The sequence below is a fragment of the Dendrobates tinctorius genome, unplaced genomic scaffold (assembly GCF_039654945.1).
Source record: "Dendrobates tinctorius isolate UK_male_01 unplaced genomic scaffold, ASM3965494v1 ptg000111l, whole genome shotgun sequence".
NCBI lineage: Eukaryota > Metazoa > Chordata > Amphibia > Anura > Dendrobatidae > Dendrobates > Dendrobates tinctorius.
The window spans coordinates 42,149,975-42,170,280 of NW_027361779.1; the positions used below are offsets into that span (position 1 = coordinate 42,149,975).

Sequence of the window (20,306 nt, forward strand, 5' to 3'; positions counted from 1 at the left end):
AACAGGAGACCTGGAAGCAGCACATAAGCGGCGTGAAACGAAGGAGGACGGTTACCGGAGCAACGGTCTGTGACGGCGGCGGTCGGGTAGTGGTGAGTGTGAAGGAGGTGGGCTCACTAGATTCAGCGTCATCTTGCCCGGGGTGAGGGGCAGCACAGCAGACCCTTCCACATCGTCCCAGAAGCATAGAGACAACAGACACGCATTTTAAAATAGCTACCTATAAGCTGCATATTATCAGCAAAGCCTATCAGACTTTCCCCTTCTGCACATGAAAAGCCATTTAACCCCTACAGTACTATTACCAAGCGACTAATGCCTATCTCCAGTGCACTAAAGGCCCTCCCTATTGATCATATAACATGTCATTATACCTGAACGGGCCACTGGGGAGCAGTCTCTTTCGGGGAATAGTGAACATTACTACCCTATGCTGAATGCGGACAAGTGACAGACATTGATGTAGCTACCTGTTAATGTAGACATCACCAACCTTTCCAGTAGCATTACCAGTGTCCATCATAATGGAGAAGTTTATGGGCAAACAGAACAAAGGGGGTCGTACATCCTCCCGTAATCAGCCGGGTCCCCCGTCACCCAATTTGATTCAGGCTACCGGTGGTGACAACTCCCACTCCATAGCAGACATCATACTAGAATGCCTGATGCCTGAAATAGACTCCAGATTCACTACCTTCCAGGCCTCAATTGATACCATACTCTCACAAGTGGTGGCTCAGGGCAGTAGAATAGTGGAGTCGGAGCAGCGCATTTCAGATCTAGATAGAAGATGCCGCTAAAACAATGGAGAAGCGCCTGGAGGGCAAAGAGAGGATCATCTCTGATTTGCAAAACAAAATGGATGACCTGGAGAACAGATCCATTCGTAACAACTTGAAATTGGTGGGACTGTCGGAGTCAATCCACCCTGCGGAGCTACTAAAGCTAACATTCCAGCGGCTGCCGCAGGCCCTAGAGGTCCCCTTGGAGTCTGGTCGGATCACTATTGAGAGAGCGCACCCAGTGGGTTCGCCTGGGGGGGGGGGGGGGGGAGCCGGTCCGAAGCCAGTTTTGTTTAAGGTTCAGGACTACCAGGATAAAATTCGTCTACTAACAGTATATAGAAAGAGACCTTCAACTTCTTTATGAAAACCATAAAATTTTTATGTTCCAGGATTACTCGGCGGCGGTGGCGGCCAAACGTAGAGCATTCCAGCCGGCATGCCGAATGTTGATAGACAACAATGTGAGATTTGGCTTACAATAACCCGCGCTGTTGCGTTTTACATTGTCGGGGAAAAAATTGGGCTTTTGACGACCCGGCGGAAGCCCTAAAATGTATCCAGGAGCCACAAAACCGCCATGATGGTAATTGCATACAATTTGGCTGAGGACACTTCAGTATACCGATTGAGGTGATGTTGTAGCAGGTTCTGCACTTACATGTACATGATGCAACTGTTCTTTTTGTTTATGCTGTTATTTGGCATACATACCGTACAATGCTTTTTGTCACGGGAAGGAAATAGAAAGTTGGGGTCTATCATCCCGCTGACAATGGGGATTTTGCGGGGGGGGGGGGTTGGTTGGGGAATATCTCTGCTTCTGGTTGGAAGAATCTCATCTGACTGGGACTCCGAGGCCTACTTGCTGGGATGGGTGGGGGTCCCATTCATTTTTACTCATTTTTTCATCTGGATAACACGTACAGGAATAGGTTAAATGGCAGCGGATTCTAATACTGCAAAGTTGGACCTGGTGTCTCTTCACTGGTGTTCCTGGAACGTTAACGGGTTAAACTCTCTGGTAAAAAGGAAAAAAATTCTTAATTATTTACATGAGAAAAACTTCCATGTGGTCCTCCTCCAGGAGACCCACTGGATAAAAGGTAACCACCCAATGCTCAGAAGCAAAAAATTCTCTCTTTGTGTAGAGGTCTCATACTCTAAAAAGCAACGAGGGGTGGCCATACTGATTAACAACAATGTTAAATATGAGGAGGTGGACACGGCGGAGGACCCTGCGGATAGAATAGTCTGTGCTCAAACTCAATATTGAGGGGGACGACTTACAATGTGGTTAACATTTACGCACCAAATACACCCGATCCCCAGTTTCAGGCCTCCGTGTTGGAATACATTGCAGGTTGGGATACTAATTCTCTCATAGTGGGCGGGGATTTTAATGAGGTACATGATGTAAACATGGATAAATGTAAACATGGATAAATCTAAACACCAATCGCCACCTACACAGACCTTGGGGAGCTTCCTACAATCTCTCTCTGATCATCTAGATTTAGTGGACGGGTGGAGGTTACAGCATCCGCTAGAAAAGGATTTCTCCCATTATTCGCATGCACAGGACACTCATGCCAGAATTGACTACTGGTTGCTGAGCACTACACTTTTGTATCTCATTCAACAGACAAAAATATTAGATATTTACATCTAAGACCACACATCAATCACCTTCCACCTCAAACTAAAGCAGCCTGTTCATTGTAATAGGAGATGGAGATTCCTCTCATATTTATATCAGTCGGATGACTTTAAGAAACACCTAAATTTCGCTTGGAACACATTTAAAGCAGACAACTCAGAACACATTGAAACACCCCATTTGTTTTGGGACACCTCCAAAGCAGTTATGCGAGGACAAATAGTATCCTTTGTGAGCAAAAAAAAAAAAACCTATTACATTTAACTTTAGAATCACAAATAGCATTGACTCTTGCATACAAAAGATTTAAAGTCAATAATATGCCCCTCACGAAAAGCCAATACCTAGAAGCAAAGAGAGCAGTGGACGTTCTGGCCCATGAGAGAGCAGTCTTTAATCTTGACTACCAAAAACAAAAATATTTCAAGTGGGGCAACAAACCTGGCAAACTGCTCGCATCACTTGCTAGGCCATACCGTAAAGCCACAAGAATTCCCAAAATTAAAACCAAGCATGGCAACATCCGGACTGGCAAATGAGGAAATTATTGAAGAGTTTAGAGCTTTTTTTTTTTTTTTTGAGTCTCTATAGTGCAGCGCCAAAGACAGGGAATGATGCCCCTGAGTTCTTGAAGCCGGATGTACTACCTAAATTGACCGAGGAGCACAGAGAAACCTTGAATGCGCCGATATCCATAGCAGAAGTCAGCCAAACCATAAGTACCCTAAAAATATCTAAGTCCCCTGGCCCTGACGGATATAGTAATGAGTACTACAAAATACTGGGAGGAGCACTAGGCCCTCACTTGTGTGCGGTTATCAACCAAATTGTCCAAACAGGATGGCTACCTGATGGGTTTACTGATGCAGATATAAAATTCTACTTCCCAACCCGGGCAGGGACCCAATGCGAGTAGATGGATACCGTCCGATCTCGCTGCTGAACTCAAGATTTCAAAATTTTCACGAAAATATTAGCAAACAGAGTCCAACAACTAATCCCCCAATTAATATCACCCCAACAGATTGGATTTGTCCATGGGAAGTCAATAACGTATAATATACGCACGGCTCTGGGGGCTATTGTGGTCAGTCTGAATGCCGACAAGGCATTCGACAGCGTCGCTTGGGAGTATCTCCATGATGTCTTGGCACTTAGAGGCTTTGGGTCATGGTTCTGTAAGGCCATCACTATGATATATCATGAACCAGTGTCTAGGCTGGCCGTAAATGGGTCAATATTGTCAGCTTTCAGGATTCAAAGGGGCACCCGTCAAGGTGGCCCTTTATCACCCCTATTATTTAACCTAGCCTTGGATCCATTGATTAGGACTTTACAGGGTATGTCGGAGTATGAGGGAATGACCGTAGGGAATGCTGCAGTTAAATTGCGGCGTTTGCCGATGATATCCTACTATTTATTTCCAACCCAACCAAGGCACTTCCCATAATAATGGACGCATTAAAAAAAAAAATAAAGCCACTGTTCTGGCTTTAAAATTAACTTTACTAAATCCGAGGCATTGGCCTTTTTCAAACAAGGAAGATCGATCCCATCCTTTCCTTTCAGATGGTGCACATCCTCTATAAAATATTTAGGAATCCATCTTCTGGCTGATTTAGCTGACTTATTCCAAATATAAAACCACCGATTGCCTCGATACTTGATCTTTTAACCTCTTGGAAACACTACACCCTGTCCTTCTCCGGACGATGCCATCTGATCAAAATGGTTATATTTCCAAAACTCATGTATTTATTTCAGATCTTGCCCTTATTATCATCATCTAACGCGGACGTGCATCTGCTGAATAAAGCATTCCGTTCATTCATCTGGGGAGCGGGGAAGAGGGCTAGAATTGGTCTGCCAAAATTACAAGCCTCCAAAGAAGGAGGTATCAACTTCCCAGATATTGGGTGGTATAATCTGGCTGCAAATTTACGATATGCTATTGATTGGTTGCGGGGAACTTCTCACTTTGCTAATGTGGATATGGACCAGCAGTTCTACCCACACATTGCGCTCTCTGCTTTGTTACACTTAAGAAACGACAGCCTTCCTACCGACGTGGATCAACACCCAACCATATGGCAGACCATACAGGTATAGCGAAAATGTAGGAAAATATGCCATATGCACACTGATTCTTCACCTTTCATGCCATTTTTGGGCAACCCCAGATTTCTGCACGGTAAACCGCCCTTACTTTATGCAGCTCTGGCCAGCCACGGGTGTGCAATGGCACTGGACTTGCTGGACGATGGGTTTTCCTTACTTACGTTCAGCAATGCGGTACATCGATTCCCTATATTTGCGAATAGGCTCTTCCTTCAGGCATGAAGTTAAACCCAAAAGAGCTTGGGGGATGGTCAGCAGGGGAAGGGGAGCAACAAAAGGAACAACTATCTAAGGAACACTAAACACAAATCGCGTCAACTAGCAGCATTTACTCTTTGATACGTAACAGATGGTCATGGGAGAGTAGAACCACAGGTCCGGCGAGATGGGCGGGGGACATACATGATATAACGGTTGGTGATATTTTGGAAGCCACCAACATACAGAGACAGGTTGTTTCATCTAGCAGTTATACAGACATGGCGCTTTTGCTCCTTCATAGAGTCTATGTCACCCCATATACTAAATCCAAATTGTCGCCCCAGGGCACGTTCGCTTGTACCAAGTGTGGCATGGAAAATACGGACATCCTGCACCATATGTGGGGATGCACAAAAATCCATAAACTATGGGAGTGCATTCATGCAGAAGTTCAGCAGACGTGCGGAATACCGTTCGAACTCACTCCTCAATGGGTGCTCTTTAACATACTTGGTCAGAGGTCAGACAAGCTCCCCAAACAAATAAAAACCACACTGATACTATGGGCCTCCGCAGCTAGAAAGAGCATTCTACAGCACTGGTTAAACCCAATGCCGCCACCTAAGAAACTCATACAATCTAAGATAATGTTTCTTTTTCGCATGGCTTGGTTGGACGCCTTGACCTGTAAGGAGAGAATGGTGGGGAGGTTTTTGACCACATTGTCGTTATTTGTCCCGACACTACCTCAGGACACCAGGGACCAGCTCAGATCCCAATTTGAAAACACTCAATGGTACCTTTTTAAAAGAATTGGTGGTCATACACCAATACCATAAACATCTTCTAACCAATTAGAGGGCAGAGGACTATGATGGGGGTTGGGGAGGGAGGGCGGAGGGAAGAAGTTTGGTATTTGGGGAATTTATAAGATACTAAAAGTAATGTCTTGCATGACCAAACGAATTGTATACCTTGAACTTGTTTTGAAATGCCGCTTCTTTTCAATTCTGTATGTTATTGAAACCAATAAAATTTATTTAAAAACAAAAACAGAACTCTCCATTGATTGTAGGTGGGAAAACCTGCAAAATCGTTATTGTATGAAATACATGTTCAGTGGCGAAAATAAGTGGAATATGTACCCTCAATGGAAGGCTCCAACATGTGCCAATTGTGGGCACACAAAGGGTTTCCCCAAACACAATTAAAACTGGGCTCAACCAGCTTTATTGTCTTTCATGGAAAGTAAAATCACAAACAGTACTAAAATAAATCCCATGCCATCAACCCCCTAGCCATTTTGTGTTTCTACCAACATATTGTCCATGCCAGTCTTGACTCACATAGGTTAGCATCATCCTCTGACTGGGAGTCCAATGTGAATTAACCACATCTTATCTACAGATCTCTTTGTATGAGTAGGAGACCTTCTTTTCTTAAACCAAACCCAATACATAGGAAATGCATAGCTCTATTGAACACATTACCTTACTGCCAAAAATTACATTTTTAATTTTTACATAAATTGTCACTCATCGGAAAGTTGTTTAAAAGAAAGTTAAACTGGGAAACACAGTGGTTTATTTTGGCATATAAATCTCATCTAATAGCCAAAAATAAAGATTTTTCTCAAATTAGCTAGTGGTATTCAAGATTAAGACTCAACTTCCAGTGTATGGATCGGATATCTCTCGTAATCAACTGTTTTACTCAACAGCTACTTTGTGCTGTTTTTTGTTAGTGAACTCGAATTACAATTTTACATACATCAACCTATATCTCTTCATTCCTAGCTTTACTAAGTCATACTTTAATTTTTTTTTCACTGCTTTTGTCACTCCTAAGCCTTAGATAAAAGTCTAAAAATTTTACAAGAGTAAATCAGATTTTGATGCATGATAATGCAGGGCTGTATTTTTTTTTTTTTTTTTTTGAAAAACAAGAGAAGTTAGAGTTAAATACCTTGTTAAACTCCACGAGCTCCCCAATTTTGCATCTATCTCTTGTTTTGCGCTGCATCAATACATTGCCGAGATATTCACATTTGTTGCTTTTGGAGCGCAGTATGTGAAATCTCTGCACGTAGTTAAGCTGGGCATATCTCCAGTCTTCTCTGGGGGGGGGGGGGTGCGCTTACATTGCTCCCTTAAAGATGCCACCAATCATTGGCAGAGTCTGGGACTGAGGAGTGAATGCACACGCTCCTACAGAAGACAGGAGGAATTCCCAGATGGACTGCAAGCAGAGATTTCACATACTCAAGAGAAAAAGAAGGTACATCCAGAACAGGATTCTCATGAAAATTCCTTTTTTATTGCAAATCCTTAAAAACTCCAGAGTAAATGCAGACATATGTAATGACTAAAGGATTAGGGTTGATAGAGTAGCTTTAGATAAGTGCTTATACGAATCGCTGTAGCGCTTACCGAACAGCTGCCTCGGTTACCTGGAGGGCTCCAGATATTCAGCTGTTCTGCGCCACAGCTGCATGTGTCGTAGCTGTGTGACAGTCACAACACATGCATGGAGAGCCTGTTTGTTGGAAAGTGATGCAGCTATTCGGCAAGCGCTACCTTATTACATATGTCTGCGATTACTCTAATTTTGGAGTTTTTATGGATTTGCAATAAAAAAAGGATTTTTTCATGAGGATCACGTGCTGGATGTACCTTCCTTATCATTTTTTCTTGCTGTGCTACAAGTCCATCCCTGCAGAGGAGATCATCGGTCCATGAGTGAGCTGAATGTCAGGTTACCGCAAGGTTTCCTATGATTTACCGTATTTTTTGGACTATAAGACACAGGACCATAAGACACACCTAGGTTTTAGAGGAGGAATTTGAGAAAAAAAAAACCTGAAGCAAATAATGTGGTCAATTCTGTACTTAATATCCCCTATCCTAGTAAATATGGTCCCCTCATCCCCATCCTGTTACACATGGCCCCTCATCCCTATCCTGGTATGCACGGCTCCCTCGCTGTTATTTTGGTATGCATGGCCCCTTTATCCCTATCCTGATATGCATGCCTCCTCATCCCTATCCTGGTATTATTGGTCCCATCCTTATACTGGTATGATTGACCCCATCCCGTTCCTGGTATGCATGGCCTCATCAGAAAAGATTTTTTTTAAAAAACCATTACACTTACCTTCCTTGGCTCCCTCGCAGCGTTCTGCTCCGGTGCTGGAATACTCAACGGGACTGTTCATTACAGAGAGCAGCAGTATGGTATTTCACATACTGCCCTAAAAAAGCAACAAATGTGAATATTTCTGCAATGTAGTGACAGTGCAAAATGGAAAGAACACAGCAGAATCAGGAGAGCCCCTGTATTTTTAGAAGGTATTTAACCTTTTTGGCCCAAGTGATAGTAGTATAACTTGGAGGACCTATCAGGAAGTTATGCATGTTAGGCTTCTGAACCCCAGCAATCGGCTGATATCACAGATTTATGTAATATTACAGCTAAATTAAATTCAGGAATCTACCGAGACAAGAGCCTTTATAGGGAATCAGAAAATTAGTTCTCTTATTGTGCAATAATTTTCTGAATTGTCAAACAAAAAGGCGGAACATGTCCTTATCTTTTCCTTTATATTATGTAATGCTTGCCAACTTCTTTATACAATAGGACAGTGAAGGCTCTGTAGAAGCAGTGTATGCCATCGCCAGCTTCTGCTCAAGTGAGCCTCTAGTCAGTTCAAGTCAGAAAATAATGAAATATACACTGCTTAAAAAAAAAAATAAAGGGAACATTAATATACCACATCCTAGATATCACTGAATGAAATATTCCATTTGCAAATCTTTATTAATTACATAGTGAAATGCATTGAGAACAATAAAACATAAAATTGATCAATGTAAATCAAAATGAATATCCCATGGAGGTCTGGATTTGGAACAATACTCAAAAGCAAAGTGGAAAATCAAATTACAGGCAGATTCAACTTCATTGGAAATGCCTCAAGACAAGGAAACGATGCTCAGTACTTTGTGTGGCCTCCACATGCCTGTATGACCTCCCTACAATGCCTAGGCATGCGGCTGATAAGGTGGCGGATGTTTTCCTGAGGGATCTCCTCCTAGACCTGGATTAAAGCATCAGTCAACTCCTGGACAGTCTTTGGTGCAACGTGGCGTTGGTGGATGGAACGAGACAGGATGTCCCAGGTCTGCTGGATTGTATTCAGGTTTGGGCTATGGGCAGGCCAGTCCACAGCATAAATGCCTTCATCATGTAGGAACTGCTGACACATTTCAGCCATATGAGGCCTAGCATTATCATGCATACAAAGTAACCCAGGGCCCGTGCATCTGCATATGGTCTTACAATGGGTCTGAGGATCTTATCTCAGTACCTAATGGCAGTCAGGGTACCTCTGGCTAGCACCTGGAGGGCTGTGCGGGCCTCCAAAGAAATGCCACCCCACACCATTACTGACCCAATGCCAAACAGGTCATGCTAGAGGATGTTGCAGGCAAAAGAACATTCTCCACAGTCTCTCCAGACTGTCAAATGTGCTCAATGTGAATCTGCTCTCATCTGTGAAGAGCACAGGGCGCCAACGTCAAATTTGCCAATCTTCCATGTTCTCTGGCAAATACCAATCACCCTGCATGGTGTTAGGCTGTAAACAACTCCCACTTGTGGATGTCAGAACCTCATACCACCCTTATAGAGTCTGTTTCTCACAGTTTGAGCAGACACATAGATGTTAGCAGCCTGCTGGAGGTCATTTTGCAGGGCTCTGGCACTGTTCCTCCTTGCACAAAGCAGGAGGTAGCAGTTCTACTCCTGGGTTGTTGCCCTCCTTCAGCCCCATCCACGTCTCCCGATATTGGCTCCATGTTTTGAACACTGTACTGACAGACACAACTACATTTCTTGCCACAGCTCACATTGATGTGCCACATCCTGGATGAACTGCACTACCTTAGTAACTTCTGTCGGTTGTAGACATTCCCTCATGCTACTGTACCTCTAGGGGTGAAAGCAATGACAAAATGCAAAAGTGACCAAAACAGCCAAAAAGGATGAGAACAGAGAAATGGTCTGTGGTCACCACACTGCAGAACAACTCCTTTATAGGGGTTGCCTTGCTGATTGCCTATCACATCTACCTGTTGTCTGTTCCATCTGCACAACAGCAGGAAAAATTGATTCACAATCAATGTTTCATAACTGGACAGGTTGATTTCACAGAATTGTGATTGACTTGGAGCTACATTAAGTGTTCCCTTTAATTTTTTTTTAAGCAGTGTAGATTCAAACTAAATGGAAAATGTGAAAAAAAAAAAAAAAAAAACAGAATGTGATTTCTCTCACCTTGAGTAGGACAGTTTGCAAAATAAAAGGCAAGGGGGGCTCCCAAAGCAGCTACATCCCCACAGTGGGTTACATGGGGGTCCAAAGTGATAATATGGCAGGTTTTGATGGGGGGGGGGGGGGGGCTTTTTTTTTTTTTGCAGAATTTGATTAGGATCTAGAAGCCTCAAGACAAACCAATGTATTTCAGATGCATACTATGATACTATACTGCTAATTTTCTATTCTAAAAGAAGTCTGCATCTACCCCATAAACTAAAAACAGGCAAACTTAAAATCTAAAAAAAAAAAATCTAATGTGGTGTTCTTAATTATTTGTACTAAATGTCCAACTGGTGGTCTGTATGTAGGGGAGACAGGGCAAAAGCTTAGAACAAGGATGAAATCTCACCGCCACACAATAAGAGAAAAAAGAATGGATCTACATGTGGCAAAACATTTTTGTATCTCTGATCATAGCACCATGGACATTAAATTATTTGTATTACAAGGTAACTTCAAGTCTCAGACAGAAGAGTCTGGTAGTACAAACTTATGACAACCTTTGACACACTCAGAGCAGGAATGAATGTGTCACATGAATTTATGTCTTTTTACATCAATTAAGGAATTTGCTCCTCAGACCTCGTGGGGGCATCACAACAGAACCAGACCCCAGAGGACAATAAAACTTTCACCCTCCTTATCAATGAACTGTTCTAATATTTATGGTCACAACTGTTTATCATTCTCCCATAATGATACTTCAGCTGCACGTCACTTATCTTATCTATTGCATTATTTCTTTGTGCTGTGTATAAATGTGATTCTTCAGATATTACATTAGTCCTTGCCTGATGAAGAGACCTGAGTAGTTTCGAAAGCTTGCAATTTGTTACCATCTTTTCAGTTAGCCATTAAAAGGTATCAACCACTGAGGACTCTCAATTCTAAATATTTTTTCTATCTACAGGCTAACACGGTACAAAGATACATATGTTTCCTGTAATAAGATACTGCATATTCTAAATATGCAATAACGCTAAGGCACACTGCACATTTAGAGAAGCAAATAAACAGGGGCAACTTCATTTCCTTCACGCGATCGCCTCAACTGAGTAATATTACAGCATGATCTTTAAACATCTGAACCAGAAGATAAATTCACAGAACAGAGTGTTTTCGGAAAGTTGATTTTTATTGCCCGCAGGGAAATCATTAAAAGGAATCTAAAGCTAGCACGCCATCTGGTGATCATATGGAAGAATAGCAGCGACAAATATCATCTGTATTTAAAGGATTCCACTATAGCAACAGATCATAAATGTTCACATGTTCTACAAACTGAGGTTTATCCATCTGCAGGCAGAAATATAAATCCCATAGGGTCACTGCTGGGGAGAAAAGGTGAATTTGTGCTTGGATACTAGATACACAGATCATTTCCCTAATGTACTTCTATTTTCAGATCTGCTCAGTCTATGAGTGATCCTATAACAGAGCAGGGCAGCAGCATTTCCATATTATTGTCCTGCGAGACCGAAAACAGAACACTTTATCATGTAGAAAAGGCAGCGGCTGCTGAATCAGATCCCCCCCCCTATAACTGACCTCCCCCATTATAAGAGCTCAAATCTGAAAATAGAGGAATCCTACAAAACAGCGTAATGCTCGGTGCATCTAAAGACGCTGCTGACCCCGTCGGTTTTGGTGCATTTTCTCTCTATAGGCTTCTGAAAAAAAAAGCACATGAAAAAGCAAAAAAAAAAAAAAAAAAAAAAATTGCATTTTTAAAATCGCGGAATCTAAGATTTTCTGAACTATTAAAATAGCGTTAAAGTTTGCTTCACGTCTTCACCAAAAGCATCAAATAAGGGGGAAAATCGCATAAAAGAAACACAGTAAACACGCACTAATCATAGAAGATTGTTATTGTGTTGAGGACACCTGCAGGAAAAAAAAAAAAAAAAAAAAGCAGTAGAAAGAACGCAGCATTTACGGTACATGTGAACACTGCCTCAACATTACATTATTAATGTGTTTATTAGAGGCAAAACTATCAAATAACGCCTTTTTCTTTTTTACATTTATAGATCCTCATAAATAATCGCTGTGTTGTATGGGTATTTATGATTACAGGGACACCACTATGTCCATGCTATATGCCGATTTGTGATGTTTATTCATTTTTTAAAAGCGTTACAGATGACATTTTTTTCATTGTTTTTAGTAATTTTATAAGATGAAAGTTTTATTCTCACTATAGAATACAAATACATAGAAATACACTGCGGTGTTCAATTTATCAGCATAATCTGCCTGTAGACAGAGCCAGCTATACAGATTAAGTACACAAATTCTCCCAATAATATCATTAGAGCCTGTGGCTCATTTGCTTTAGCTCCTGCCTGTAATGTCGAATGTTGTGGGTTCAAACACTGTGGCGGCTCAAAAAAAAAAAAAAAAAAAAAAAAGTAAAATTAAAAAAAAAAAAGTGTTTTTTGGACTGTAAAACGCACTTCTTTCCTCCCATAATGTGGAGGAAAATGGGTGCGCCATATAGTCTGGATATACTGCCTCTGGCTAAGGTGGGGGAGACGTTTCGGCAGAGCAGCGGGTCACAGAAGCAGGAGCCGGCGGCTCCGGCTAAACTCCTGTGCCCACTGCTAAAGAGAAATGAATATGCACGGCATTCCACGCCCATGGGCATGGAGGGCAGTGAATAGTCATTTCTTTCTGGCATCCTGGTATGATTGGCTCCATCCCGTTCCATGATTGGTCCCATCCCATTCCTGGTACGATTGGTCCCATCCTTATCCTGGTATCATTGGCCCCATCCCGGTCCTGTTATGCATGGACCCCATCAGAAAAGATTAAAAAAAAAAAAAAAAAAAAAAATTTACACTTATCTTCCTCCGCTCCCACGCAGTGTTCTGCTCCGGTGCTGGAATACTCACCGGGACTGTTCATTGCAGAGAGCAGTAAGTATTCATTCCTCTTCAGTAGCATGCAGTGTCAGCTGGAGCCTTCCTGCTGCTGCCGGCACGTGTGCTGATACTTGAGAAAAATGAATATTCAGAATATTCATTTCCCTGAAGTATCGGCACACGTGTCCGCCGGTAGCAGCAGGAAGCCAGCGGCTGAGACTGCGCGCTACTGAAGAGGACTAGGGAAAGGGATGAGGAGGCATGCATGCCAGGATAGGGATAAGGGAGCCATGCATGCCAGGACAGGGATAAGGGAGCCATGCATGCCAGGACAGGGATAAGGGAGCCATGCATGCCAGGACAGGGATAAGGGAACCATGCATGCCAGGACAGGGATGAGGGGCCATGTGTATCAGGATGGGGATGAGGGGACCATATTTATCAGGATAGGGGATATTAAGTACAGAATTGACCACATTTTTTTGCTTAAGTTTGTTTTTTTCTTAATTTCCTCCTCTAAAACATAGGTGCGTCTTATGGTCCGTTGCATCTTATAGTCCGAAAAATACGGCAAATACAAAGCAATTACAATTTTTGTTTTTATTATTTGCAGTAGCTTTATAGGAAAAAAAAATCAGACTTTTTTTCACCTCTAGTATACTGAGAACATACGGTAGAAATACATTGTTGCATACTATATACAGCTCTAGCAAAAATTAATGGACCACTTTCAAATGTTCAGTTTGCCTGATTTTTCTCTTTATCGGTATATTTTCGAGTAAAATGTAAATTGTTATTTTAAGTCTATAAACTTCTGACAACATGTCTCTGAATTTCCAAGCAAAAAAAAAATTGGATTTTTTCTGACAAAGAAAAATGGTAAAAAAATAAAAAAAAAAAACAGTGCTTTCAGACCTCAAATAATGCAAATAAAACAAGTTCATAATAATTTAGAAACAACAATACTAATGTTTTATCTCAGGAAGAGATCAGAAATCAATATTTTGTGGAATAGCCATGATTTTTAATCACAGCTTTCATGTGTCTTGGCATGCTTTCCACCAGTCTTTCATACTGCTTCTGGCGCAAAAATGTAAGCAGTTCTTCTTTGTTTGATGGCTTGTGACTATCCATCCTCCTCTTGATTACATTCCAGAGGTTTTCAATGGGGTTCAGGTCTGGAGAATGGGCTGCCCATGACAGGGTTTTGATGTGGTGGTCTCTTAATTTTTGCCAGAGATGTATCTCTATAGACACAAGCTGCTTCTGTGTTCACTGCCTGCAATACAGATCAAGATTACCAAATTCTATCTAAAGCATTGTGGGCTGTGGCTCAGATAGCGATGCAGCCTGCAAACATTGAGAGGGGTAAATATTATGATTTAATTTATGCACTAAGTAGAGAAATGCAGCCCTGCCCCAACCCCCCTCCAGAGGAAGAGCTAGGAGCGATGAAGTCGGAAAGAGACGAGTATTAGAAGCCGGGACAAAAGCCCTGATGTGCCAGTACGGCGGGACTGAGCCCTCAAATCGGGACAGTCCAGCTGAATCTGGATAGTTGGGCGCTATGGTTCTACTATTTACCAAAGCTGCATTTGGGCGAGAGCCCTCCATGCCAGAAACCAAAAAAAAAAGAGAAGAAACTGTAGGGAGACTGTAGGGAAACAGTTCTCAGCTGTTCAAGAGACAACTTGAAAATACCCCCTTTTAAATAATCTGCTTACATGAGAAGTTAAAAACCTTTAGAAATTAAGATGAATGTTACAAATCAGCCCATTTTACTCCCTTCAGATATACTAGTGATTATTAACCCAACTATTGTACATGGGGGGAACAAAACAAAAACACATTGTCAGGCTTCAGACTGGAATATGAAATTCTATAAGTTAAAGTCATACTTGTCAGCATCGGCAATAGTATTTGTAAGGCAATGCATTAGAAGTAGAGTTGATTTGCAGCTAATTGAATGTGTGTAAAATTTTTAGGAATTTGCTAAACCTGGCAAACTTAGGTTAGTTGTACTGTTAGCATAACTGAAAAAATACAGGGGAGACAAACCATGGGACTGGAGTCGTGATTAGATGAAAAAGGAAAGATGAAAATCTTAGACCCATGTCTCTCCCAATTCATAGAGGAGACAAAAGTGAGACAAATGGAACATTAAAAAAAACAAAATTTGTAAATTAGCGACAATTAGAAAAAAGAAAAAAAAAATGTCCTCAAATTTCATATTTTTTTTCACCACTTAAAAAGTTTAAAAAAAACTTGAGGGTTTAGTGTTGTTAATCGTACTGATGAGGAAAATCATACTGTGAGGCCATTTATGTTGTAAAAACAATTTACGAAAAAACAAATGTTAACACTGCATGCTGTGAGGTTTCTTCGGTGCTTGGTCACATGACGATAAGTATGTGATTTGTACACTTCCGGACAAATTTTTCAACTAGACGTGTCCAGCCTAGTTCAATACGCTTACACTGAGCAAGGCCTACTTGCGGTCACTGGAGAATCTTCACAGCATGCAGTGCACGCACTGTGAGGATGGAGAAGTCTACAGTCACACAAACTGACTGCAGACTTGTAGCTTAAGGCCGGACAACCCTTTTAATGTCTGTGTATGCAAAAGCTTTTATGTAAAAAGAAAAGCACTATATCTTACCATATTTGTCTCGGAGTCCAATGGTACATCTGAAGACGCCTCCAAAAGCGACATCCTCTCCAAAGATCACTGTGAAAGAAATTGAACAGCCTCGTTAACTCTTTCAGTAAAAATGAAATGCTAAATTGATTAAAAGTGTATATATATCTCTCTCCAGGCACAGGTATGTTAATCCTAACTTTGCGTCAGGTGACATACTATAGAGACTTCAGCATGATAGGTTTATAGAAAACTGAGCGCCACCCTATAACTCCAGCCATGTTGCTGTTTATGCTGCCAAACTAATAATATCAAAATAAATCCAGCCACACACAACATTTTCACCTTAATTTGGACCCTCATGATCGTATCATACAGTTCAAGAACAGACCGCAATTCCAGGCCCAACAGGGAGACTCGCATGTGTCTATGAGGCTCTTAGTCTAGGTCAATCGGGGAATTTCAGTGTGTACTCTGACTATAAAATACATACGTGTGAATTGTTAAGATTGGTAACTCCTTACTGACATGACGTACTGTGTAGGTCATATACCAGCTCATTGACTTTGATGTAGGCTAACAAGCAGAGCCCACATCTTTGCTGGCATATGATGGCTGTGATATGCGGCCATCATCTACCTCTAGCAGCCATGGGTGGAGCTCAAAGGTTACCAGTGGCTGTTGACTGGTTAAATGCCATAAATCTGTAATGGCAGTATTTACCGCACGCAGGCAGGAAGACCCATCATTCTATGGTCTTATCAGCGATCCAGTGACGTGATCATGGGGCACAGATAGGTTGCCTTGATGCCCAGAGGTCTGCTGAAGACTAAAGTTGAGCGAATTTGTTTGGGTTCCCTTATATTCGGCATGCTATAGCGCTTACCGAATAAGCTGCAGAGGTAACCTGGCTTCCTGGATCACACCGGCCGATCAGCACCGAAGCTGCATGTGTCACGGCTGTCTCACAGTCACAGCACATGCATGGAGAACCCAACAAACAGGCTCTCCATGCATGTGCTGTGACTGTCACACAGCCACGACATGCAGCTGTGGAGCCAAACGGCGGATCATCCGATGCGATCCAGGAAGCTGGGTACCCTCTGCAGCTTATTCAGTAAGCGCTATAGCTTGCCGAATAAGAGGGAACCTGAACAAATCCGCTCAACTCTACTGAAGACCCTTGTGCCCGTCATGACAGTACTCCTGTTAATACTAACACATGGCTGGTGTTCATAGGAGATAGTGATTACTGTATATAAGACAAGCCACCGGAGGAGCGCTGGTTTAAAGGGAACCTGTCACCTGTTTTGGCCACTATAAGATGCGACCACTGCCTTTCAGGGCTTATCTACAGCATTCTATAATGCTGTAGATAAGCCCCCAGTCCGACCTGCAAGATAAGAAAAAAAAAAAAGTTTTATTATACTCACCCGGTGGGCGGTCCGATCTGCCCATCTTCTTGTGACGACTCCCTCCTGCTTGCTTAATCGCTCCCTGCATCGCGCTTCTGCGCAGGCGTACTTCTTTGCCCTGTTGAGGGCAGAGCAAAGTACTGCAGTGCGTAGGGGCTAGGCCTCTGACCTTTCCCGGCACCTACACACTGCAGTACTTTGATGAAGCAAGCAGGAGGACAGCGTCACAAGAAGATGGGAGGCACCGGACCCGGACCCCCCACCCCACGGGTGAGTATAATAAAACTCATTTTTCTTATCTTTCAGGTCGGATCAGGGCTTATCTACAGCAATATAGAATGCTGCAGATAAACCCTGAAAGCCAGTGGCCACATCTTATAGCAGCCAAAACAGGTGACAGGTTCGCTTTAAGTCCCCTGTGGGCACTTAAAAACTATGCATGTTGGGTATCTGGGTAATCGTGGTGGCCTAGAAAATCATATTGCCAGGTCATGTTTACAGTAAAATGAATGCAGTAAAAAAGAAAATAATAATGCGCAACGCCATTATTTTTTTTTTATTATTTCAGTACAGTTGGATTCCCCCCGCTCTCCAGTGCATCACCTGATAAAATTTTTTCATAAAGTACAATTTGTTCTGCAAAAAAACAAACTCTCACACGGTTCTGACGACTGAAAAATAAAATTATGGCTCAGAGTGAGAAAAAAAAAAAAAGCGCAAATATGAAAAATCCCCCAGTCCTTGAGAGGTTAAGCATCTACCGAGTGGTAAAGTCATCAGAGGTCATTCGCGCAATGCATCCCTGGGAACGGAAGTTGCCGGCAGCGCCAATGAGGGGCGGGACGACTCCGGGGGCCGACGGTGGGTGAGTATAACTATTTTTTTTAATTAGTTATTTTTAACATTCTTTTACGATTGATGCCGCATAGGCAGCATCAATCGTAAAATGTTGGTCACACTTGTCAAGCACTATGCTTGACAAGTGTGACCAACCTGACACTTTTCCAAGCGATGTTTCAAATCGCTTGGAAAAGCGCAAGCATTCTGCAAGCTAAAAACGATTGCAAAACGTTTGTGTTTTGCAGGAAAACGCATGTGAATGCTGCATGCATTTTACCCGCGGCGGGGAGTTGCGGAAATGCTGCGGACAATTCCGCAGCATTTCTGCAACGTGGGCACTTAGCCTTTTAGGCCGGGGTCACACTGGCGAGGAATACGGGAGAGAGAGAGGCGCTAAAAGCACGCATTAGACACGGACCAATGATTCTCTATGGGGTCCCTCGCACCAGCAGTATATTTCTCATCCGTATTCTAGGCTCCGTGCCAATCGCAGCATGCTGCGATTGTCAGCATACTACGGCCGTAATACGCCAATGCAAGTCTATGGGTGCGCAAAAAATACGGATTACACACGGACCACACATGTGACCTGCGAGAAATACGCACCCGGTGTCTTTTAGCAAAGCCGGCAATTCAGTGCGCTATACAGTAAACTCACACTGACAGTTTTAATAAAGAAATGAAAGAATAGATATAAGAATACATACATGCATATATATGCATTCTATGTGTCTATATCTATTCTTTCATTTCTTTATTAAAACTGTCATAGGGCTCCATTATATGTCCATTTTGCAAGCCTGCGAGAAAATCTCACCATACGGATGCCATACGGATTACATACGGATGCTGACATGCGCAAAATACGCGACCACACCTTGATTACGGATGACATACGGAGCACTGTTTAGGGGTCTGTCATCCGTATTACGCATGTAAAATACTGACCGTATTTTGCGCAGGTTAGTGACTCCAGCCTTACAGTGACCTTTACGCAGATTTTTCTTTACTAAAAAACGATATGGGAGTGGAGAACTTTGCCAAAAATACAATTAGCACATAAAACAGATTTTCTGAAGACATCTTTCTTTTTCAGCAGCTGGAGATTAGTCTAAAGTAATATAATGGGAAAGCCATTGCTCAATGGATGACAAAAAAAATGCGAGACAAATGTATTCTGCGATATGGATAATCCTGGAAACCATAGGGTACTTTATTCAGAAATAACACATGTGACTAATCCGTGCGCAAAACGCGCGTCAGTGTGGACTTGTACATGTGCATTACATTCTGAATCATAAAACGCCTGTCACATCATTACGCACAGCACAGCGGAGGGTCCACACGTTCACCACTCTGGTGGCTGCAGCCGTCATTGTTGATCATGTCATCGAAACACGCAAGAGCCAAATCACATAACAGAAAACTCAAACATTTCATTTTCCCACTTTTATTGGAAATTGCAGCGACTGTCACCGGGGCAAAGTGTGACATTTCAGATATGTGTCACCCCTACATCTTAAGAACCTCTGACAGCGTGATTTTATACAGTCTAAGATAACTTACGCTACCGCAGAGCTGTCATCATAATTAAAGGAATAAAAAACGCTGTCAAGTTGAATCAGCTTAATTGGTCAAGATAGTGAAAACCTGTATCATGAATTTACCGGGTAAAATACAAAAACAGGCAAGTTTATCGAGCAGAAGTCGCTTTATGGTTTCCTGCTGTACTTTGTGTCTGTAATCCATTGTTGAAATAATACATTTAATACCGTAAAAGTAAAAATGATACTGGATTATTTTTTGTAGTTTAACTCCTTAGTGACAAAGCTAAATTTGACTTTCCTGACCAGGCCAATTTTTTAAAATCTGACCAGTGTCCCTTCATGTGGTAATAACTCTGGAACGTTTCAAAAATTGAGATTTTTTTTTTGGTGATACATTATACATTATGTTAGTACTAAATTTAGGTCGATATGTTTCGCGTTTGAGAAAATATCGTAAATTTGGAAATATTTCGAAAAATTCGCAATTTTCAAACTTTCAATTTTGATATCCTTGAACCAGTTAGTCATACTATACAAAATTAACATTTCACGTCATTTTATTTTGTTAGGAGTTAGTGGGGTTATACGTTTAGCAGCAATTTCTAATTTTCTAAAAAAAAAACAAAAAAAAAAACAAAAAAAAAAACACACTGTTTCATTAGGGACCTATTCAGATTTAAAATGGACTTTGAGTGGCCTATATGTTGAAAACTCCCCAAAAGTGACCCAATTTTAAAAACCGCACCTCTCAAATACTTAGGCTATGTGCACACGTCCGGAATTCCCACGGATTTGCAGTGAAAACGCTACAAAAACGCATAAAATAAGCAACCCATTGAATTCAATGGCATTCCACACATGCTGT

At 41.9% G+C, this 20,306-nt stretch overlaps 1 protein-coding gene across 1 annotated transcript in view; it reads right to left on the minus strand.

The window, feature by feature from the left end:
• Positions 1–20,306, minus strand: part of BCKDHB (branched chain keto acid dehydrogenase E1 subunit beta) — a 318,960-nt gene that overhangs the window by 280,378 nt on the left and 18,276 nt on the right. The window contains exon 3 of the mRNA XM_073589685.1: positions 15,661–15,729. Within this exon, the coding sequence (XP_073445786.1) occupies positions 15,661–15,729 (69 nt within the window). The remainder of the gene's footprint in view (positions 1–15,660; positions 15,730–20,306) is intronic.